Here is a 7,919-nt window from a genome sequence, read left to right as displayed (position 1 = left end):
TCTCTGCTCCCCCGCCAGTGCTGGGGTTACAGGCCCATGCTGTCATCTCTGCTCTCCAGTGCTGGGGTTACAGGCCCATGCTGTCATCTCTGCTCTCCCGCCAGTGCTGGGAACTCACTCGGGTCCTCATGCTCTGCAGCATGCACCTCACCCACAAATCACCTCTCCAGCCCATTCCCATCTTCTGTTGTTGTTTTTATAGTTTATCTTTATTTTATGTTCATTGGTGTTTTGCCTGCATGTATGAGGGTGTCAGGAACTCTACAATTGGAGTTACAGACAGTTGTGAGCTGCCATGTGGGAGCTAGGAATTGAAGCTGGGTCCTCTGGAAGAGCAGCCAGTGCTCTTAAGTTGCTGAGCCATCTCTCCAGGCCTCCTTTTTTGTTTCTGACCAGATCTTTAGGTGTAAGCTGGCTGCCACCTCCCTATGTAGATAAAGATAACCTTGAACTTCTTTTCTGGTCCTCCTGCCTCCACATTCCAAGTGCTCCACATTCTGACTGTAGGCATGAGCCATCACGCTGGGGTTATGTAGGGCTGAAGAGTGAACCCAGGCTTTACATCTGCTGGGCAGGCATTCTACCAACTGAGTACATCCTTGGCTCCAATTTTTTAGTTTTAAGAGAACCAGGCAGGCCTGGAACACCCTTTATAGCCGGGGCTGGCCTTCAACTCCTGATGCATTTGAAATGCTAGGACTACAGATATATGCCACCCAGTTTGCATTTTTATTGTTATTTAAAAAAATAAATTCAGTCAGGCAGTGGTGGCACACACCTTTAATCCCAGCACTCAGGAGGCAGAGGCAAGATCTTTCCATATAGACCAGACTGGCTTTGAACTCAGAGATCTGCCGGCTTCTACCTCTTAGTGTTGGGATTAAAGGCATGCACTACTACTCCCAGCAATTTCGTTTCCTTGAATTTGACAACAAAAGCAATATAGTTTTGTATTTACTTTGAAGTTTTTGGGTTTTGTTTTCGGAGACAGGGTTTGTTTCAAACTCATGTATCTCAAGTTACCCTCTTGCTGTAGCCTCCCAGAGTTATCGGAACTTCAGGCATATGCCAATTAGCTATAACCCAGCTAACTAGAAAATGAAATATTAGGGGAAATTGGCAAGGGTATGTAAGAACCTTCTGTGCTGGCTATGTCAACTTGCACAGCCTAGTCCTTTGAGAAAAAGGAACCTTAACGAAGAAAATGACCCCACTAGACTGACTCGGGGGACATTTTTCCCAACTAGTGAGTGATATGACAGTAGCCCAATGTGGGCGGTGGTCTTGGGTATATAAGAAAGCAGGCTGAGCAAACCATCAGGAGCAAGCCAGTGAACAGCACCCCTCCCTGGCCTTCCGGTCAGTTCCTACCTTGAGTTCCTGTCCTAACTTCTCTGCATGATGAACTACCAACTATATGCTGAAATAAACCCTTTCCTTGCCAAGTTGCCTTTGATCATTGTGTTTTGGCACAGCAATAGAAACTGAGACACTGTCTATAATTTATCTGTAACTTATCTTTAAATCTAAAATTAGAGAATTTGTCTTAGAAAACTTAAAGTTACCATTTTCAGAGACTTCCCTAAAAATCAAAGTTTCTATACATTTACCTAGAAAAAAACAAAGAATTAAGTAACAAATTCTCATTTCCATAGTGAATGTAACTAAGCTAAACAATGTCAGAAGAAGGCACAGAACAGGAGTGGACCTTACCTCATCTGAGAGGTTGTCAACTCTGTACAAACTGGGGTGTGTTGTGAGCATCAGGTGAACCAACGGCTGGTTTTTCACTTGACACATGGCAAAAATTCGTTCATCCAGACGTGCATTTGTCCCAGTCTGGAAAGACTTCTGTAATAAAACAAAAACCATGCTCCCCAATATTAAAAAAAAAGACAGGATTTTGCAAATGTCAGTTGCTAAAAGATCTTCAGAAGAATTAGCAAATTTATCATAAGTTATCCCTTGAAAATATCTTTTAAGAAGTCTGTATTAAATTACACTGCACCCTCACATGGAGGCCTCAAGTAATCAGACACCTGACAACAGCGAAGCTACCTGACCTCCCGGGTGTCTACTTCTATCACTAAGCCAGGCCCAGCACTGCCTGCACAGTGATGGTGAAGGAGCTGAGCAGCGAGGGGCACTGGAGACAAGATAAAGGCACACGTGACATACAGAAAAACTCACCCAGTTGCTATGCCTGCTGCGTGGTAATTAACAGAGGCTCCGTTCACATTAGAGGAACTGAACAATGTACCAGACCAACAAACCATGCGGTGACACGGGTGGGACAGCAGCACAGCAGCTGACTCTATGAGACCAGTGAGGTCTAAGGAGAGGTTTTAAAGTCTTCCAGTTGGTGGGAAGGAGTAAAAGAGGCAGGGAACAGTGAACCAGATGTGAGCAGAACGCTTCTCAAGGCAGGCTCGGGTGAACGGAGGCATTTGCTGGCACACTCAGGTAAAACATTGACAGCTTTGACCTCATTGCACCTAGCTCAGACTGTCACATGTCACTCACTGCAATGTGCGTGCCTGCTATTCGTCTATGCTCACTGTCCCAAAGAACCCAGATCTGTAGCTTTGGAGCCTGTCCTGGAACTCGCCTTGTAGACCAGGCGAGCTTTGAATTCACAGAGATCCGCCTTCCCAAGTGCTGGGATTAAAGATGTGCGCCACCACCACCTGGTCAGAGCAGCTTTTATGCCCAGGACAACTGCACTCATGAGATGGGCGTTAGCCAGCACATGGTGAAAACTGGGGGCCTAGGTAATTGCAATAGAGACTTTTCTGGCACAGCATGAGAGCGATTTTAGTTAATGATCTCACCTGTAAATATAAAATAAATAGGGGCTCAGTGGTTAAGAGTATTGCTTGGTCTTGCAAATGACTCAGATTCAGTTCCCAGCACACATATGGTGACACATATGGTAATTGGTCCTAGAAGATCTGATGTCTTCTGACCTCCACAGGCACCAGGTACTCAAGCAAACAAAACACCCAGGTATATAAAATAAAACAAATAAATATAAAACAAAGTATAAAATAATCACTGCATATACAGTTACAGGTGAAATAATTTATTTCATTTATTGAGTGTCTATTACATACTGGGTGCTGGGACTAAATAGTGAATAAAAAAGATAGATTATCATGTTTGTAGTTTATTTCCTATAAAAGGAGAAATAAAATTGGGTGCAACAGTGTACTTGGGATTCAAGGCTAGGCCTGGTCTACAAAGCAAGTTCTAGGACATTGAGGGCTACATAATGACATCCTGGCTCAACAACAACAACAACAAAAAAAGGAAAAATAATAAATAAACACACTATATGATCAGTGCTAACTGGCATAAAAAATATAGGAAGGACTGGGACAGAAAGGTGTCACAGTGCTGTGTGACGGAAAGGGATGAGAGTGCTGCACATGGGGTAGAAATCAAGTAAGGCAGGCTATGAGAAAAGCTTCCAAGAGAAGAACCTGGACAGTTAGATGTTAAAATTTAAGTACTTACGTAACTTCTGTGACTTGTATATGAGTTAAAGAAGCTAGAACTACACAATGCTATGGCATGCACACAATTCCCACTCATGTTGTACACACATAGGATTCTCCTTGTCAACTGGTCACACTGCCTCCCCTGTCCTTCCCACTCCTTGGTCTCTAACCATCACTCTGCTCTTTGAGTCCACGTGCTCATTTCTAAGCTCTGGTAGGAGTGAGAACATGCAGCACACGTGTGGCTTCCTATACCAACAACACAGTTTCCACTTCTTTCTTTGGAAAGTTAGTTATCATTTGAATTTATGGTCACATTGCTGAATCCTTCTTGTGAGCTATCTCTTGTGTGTGTGGCACTTAGTTTATCCACAAATTTCTTTGGCTCTAAATCCCTTCAGTGCTCTAAAAAAGATAGGGTTTCCATCCTCAGAACATTTAACTGGTTTAAGGCCACTCGTACAAATATTAGGGTTTCATGGAATAAAAAGCTTTTTCACATTGTTACTATGTTAGTTTTCTTACCTGTTTAAGGAGAGCCAACACAAAAAGTGGGAAAAGCCTCAAAGAGAAAGGAACCATGAGGCCTGGCTGCTGGCTGCTCAGGACTGAAGAGCGGTAAGCTGAAAGAGAGTCGATGACGGCGTTCACCAAAGCATCCCGGGCATCACTCAGGCTGGCAGTCACTGACCTATCAACAGCTAGGGAGGTGACAGCAGGAACAAAGAAGAAACAAGACAGACGTTTGGTGTGATTCTACTGGAAAGGATAGAACACACACACACACACACACACACACACACACACACACACACACACACGCAAGAGGGTGGTTTGCAGGAGTCAGTTTTCTCTTTCCATCATAGCCATTTTGCTGGCCAAATGAATTCTTTTTCCCCAAGACAGGATTTCTCTGTGTAACAGCCCTGGTTTTCCTAGAACTTGAACAGGTGGGCCTTGAACTCACAATGATCTGCCTGCCTTTCCCTCCCAGGTGCTGGGATTAAACGGAGCACCACCACACCCAGGGACCAATGATTTTTTTTTTCCACAAAAGATTTAAGCAAGGTTATGAAAGCTTATGTTTGAGGGGCTGGAGAGATGGCTCAGTGGTTAAGAGCACTGGCTGCTCTTCCAAGGGTCCTGAGCTCAATTCCCAGCAATCACATGGTGGCTCACAACTATTTGTAATGAGATCTGGTGCCCTCTTCTGGCATGTGGGCATACATGCAGGCAGAATGTTGAATACATAATAAATAAATAAATAAATAAATAAATAAGAAAGTATATGTTTGAAAATAACTATATATATATATTTTTTTTTTAAATGTCAAATTTGGTTCCAACTCTTTATAGCATTGTGGTGTGACACCCCAAATGAGGCCATGTAACTGAATGTGGGGCATTAAAAAAAATCTGGCAATAGCAAAAGGGTTTTGAAGTTGGAACAAGCAAAAGTTAATACAAACACACATGTAACAAACCCAAGTTTTTCTGGGAATGCTCAGCTATGTTGTGCTGTGTGAACTTGCTGCAGTTGCCTCTACTCCAAACACACAGCTGAATCACTGAGACCTGAGACCTCTTGGCTCAGAATCAGACGCTGCGTGTAATGGACGGCAGGGTTGCAAATTCTTGGTTTTCTGTTCTCATAAGACACAATGGTTTAACTATGAAGAATACACGTCCAGTATTTTCTGTCCTGTCTCAATATGTAAGCAGCTTTGAACTGTATTACATTGGAATGTTTCATTTTTTAAAAAATATTTATTTATTTATTATGTATACAATATTCTGTCTGTGTGTATGGCCAGAAGAGGGCACCAGACCCCATTACAGATGGTTGTGAGCCACCATGTGGTTGCTGGGAATTGAACTCAGGACCTTTGGAAGAGCAGGCAATGCTCTTAACCTCTGAGCCATCTCTCCAGCCCCCGGAATGTTTCATTTTTAAAAACTGTTTGAGTTGCTGAGCTGAGATTCACAAAAAGTTGTTAAATGAGTTCATCTTGAGAACAGGACAGAATAATGCCCTATCCATATTTTGGCTATTTTGTATTATGTATTTATATGAGGTAATTCCCTCAGTAGTGATGAAAAAAACAAAATATACATCAACTCCAAGAAATGCTGAAAACACTCTGTATCCTAGATATCCAAGGTTTAATTCATGAAAAAATAAACAAGCAATCCATCCCATTAATATACAATTTGCTTCTGTATGTGCTAAATGGAGAAACTATGCATATGCCAAAAATTGTTGTAAAGTTTATAATTCATCATCAATAAAAATGTGATCTGTATATATGTACCTCTCTCCTACATCTGTACATCTGGGGCTGCATGAAATATACATGGGTGCAAGGGCTCAGCTGTTGAGGGTGCTTCACAGCTCACTGCCACCTGCTATCCAAGCAACAGTTCCAACAGATGCTCATACTAACCATTTCCTTAAGAAATGTTTCAGGGGCTGGAGAGGTGGCTCCACTGTTAGGAGCACTTACTGCTTTTGCAAAGGACCTGGGCTCAGTTCCCGGCATTTACATGTCAGCTTATAACCACCCTTAACTATAGATCTAGGGGCTCCAATGACCTCTTCTGGCCTCCTCAGATACCAGGCATACAAGTGTATGTACAGACATAAATGTAGGCAAAACACCCATACACATAAATCAAAAATAAAAAGTTCAAAGCAGACAAATATCTATAGAGAGTCATTTAATGACGGCTTAAGGCCAGTGAAAGAAAGAGCAAGAAGTGGGCAGTAATTGGGCATGAGATTCTTTTGAGTTGACAAAAATGCTCTAAATTCAGACTGTGATGATGGCTGTACAACTCTGTAAATACATTAAAAATGATGAATTATACAATTAAAATGGCTGAAATTCCTATAATATGTAATTATGCCTCAGTGAGCCTGTTTACACAAACAAAACAGGCACGATCAGCTGCAGCGGACCTTTTCGTTTAAACAGACACAGACAGAACCTCTAAGGTAACAACTTTAGGTAACAAAGACTATGTATGTGTTTAATGGTATGAGGTAAAACACTTAAACTGAAAACAACCCTTACCCATATTGGCCAGTAATCCTGAAATCGCTTGAACATCAGCTCCAAGAAAGACCTCATTTAGGGTGGAAACGACTGGCAAACACAAAGTATGGACACGGATTCTTCTTTCACCTTCAGGGGAAAAACACAATAGCTATTTTTTTTATAAAAAATTACGTTAAAGCCATTTCTTTTTCCCACTAAAAAAAAAATCTATCAATCACTCTGCTTATATGTGTGTAGCGGTCAGAGGATATTATCTGCAAGTGGGCTCTCTCGCCATGGTCATCAGGCACCTTCACCTGATCTACCTTGCCAGCCCCTAAAATCATTTCTTCTCTAACTCAGAACCAAGGCGGTCACACAAAAAGCAGGGGCACCACACAGCACCAGAAAATACCCTCAGGTTTGACACTGTAACCATGAAACTCCTCGTGTCTGAGATATCATTAAGTAGGCAGCAGACATTGTCCCTGAATGCTGATAATATGCTAGCTTTCTCTTTCCCTACGAAATAGGATCAAGACGCAGCCCAGGCAGGCCTCCGGACTGCTAAGATTAGAGTCACACAACTATGCCTAATAAATTCCTTGCCTTTTAAAAGATTTATTTATTTTTATTTTATGAGTGTTTTGCCTGCATGTATGCCAGTGTACCATAGTCATGCTTGGTGCCAGAAGAGAATATGGGATCCCTTGGAAACGGGAGTTACAGATGGTTATGAGCTGTTATGTGGGTGCTGGAAACGGAACCCGGGTGTTCTGGAAGACAGTCAATGCTCTTTGTTGTTTTTGTTGAGATAGGGTTTCACTGTGTAGTCTGACTGTCCTAGAACTCACTCTGGAGAGCAGGATGGCCTCAAACAAACTCACAGACTTCCGCCTGCCCCTGCCTCCTGAGTGCTGGGATTAAAGGTGTGTGCTATCACTGCTCAGTTTAGTCAGTGCTCTGGGAAATGGTAAATCATCTCTCCAGCCCCCACTTTTATATGTATTTGTTTGTTTTGTTTTTTTGAGACAGGGTCTCACTATGTAGCTCTGGCTATTCTGGAATTTACTACATCGACCAGGCTGGCCTCAAACTCAGAGATCTGCTTGCCTGTGCCTCCCAAGTGGTGGGATTAAAGGCCTGAGCGTGCATGCATGTGTGTATTGGTATATCCATGTGTACCATGCATGCACACATGTAGGCCAGAGATCGACATCAGATGTCTTCTTGGTCACTCTTCCCTTTTTCCGTGAAGACGACCTCTCATTCGAACACCACAGCAGCCTCCCTTTAGTGATCACCCACACCACAATGTCCGACTGCTGGGGTTATTTTAGTGATCACCCACACCACAATGTCCGACTGCTGGGGTTATTTT

General features: G+C 42.7%; 1 protein-coding gene across 1 annotated transcript in view; it reads right to left on the bottom strand.

Annotated features, from left to right (window-relative positions):
* The window catches only part of Sec24a (SEC24 homolog A, COPII coat complex component), a 65,476-nt gene that overhangs the window by 4,836 nt on the left and 52,721 nt on the right, over positions 1-7,919 (bottom strand). The window contains exons 17-19 of the mRNA XM_005350119.3: positions 6,575-6,685; positions 4,026-4,201; positions 1,714-1,851 (exon numbers count right to left, since the gene is read on the bottom strand). Coding sequence (XP_005350176.1) covers positions 1,714-1,851; positions 4,026-4,201; positions 6,575-6,685 — 425 coding nt within the window. The remainder of the gene's footprint in view (positions 1-1,713; positions 1,852-4,025; positions 4,202-6,574; positions 6,686-7,919) is intronic.

The sequence above is a fragment of the Microtus ochrogaster genome, chromosome 7 (genome assembly GCF_000317375.1).
Source record: "Microtus ochrogaster isolate Prairie Vole_2 chromosome 7, MicOch1.0, whole genome shotgun sequence".
NCBI lineage: Eukaryota > Metazoa > Chordata > Mammalia > Rodentia > Cricetidae > Microtus > Microtus ochrogaster.
Note: the sequence above shows the minus strand (reverse complement) of the source record. Positions and strands in the feature narration are given on the sequence as shown.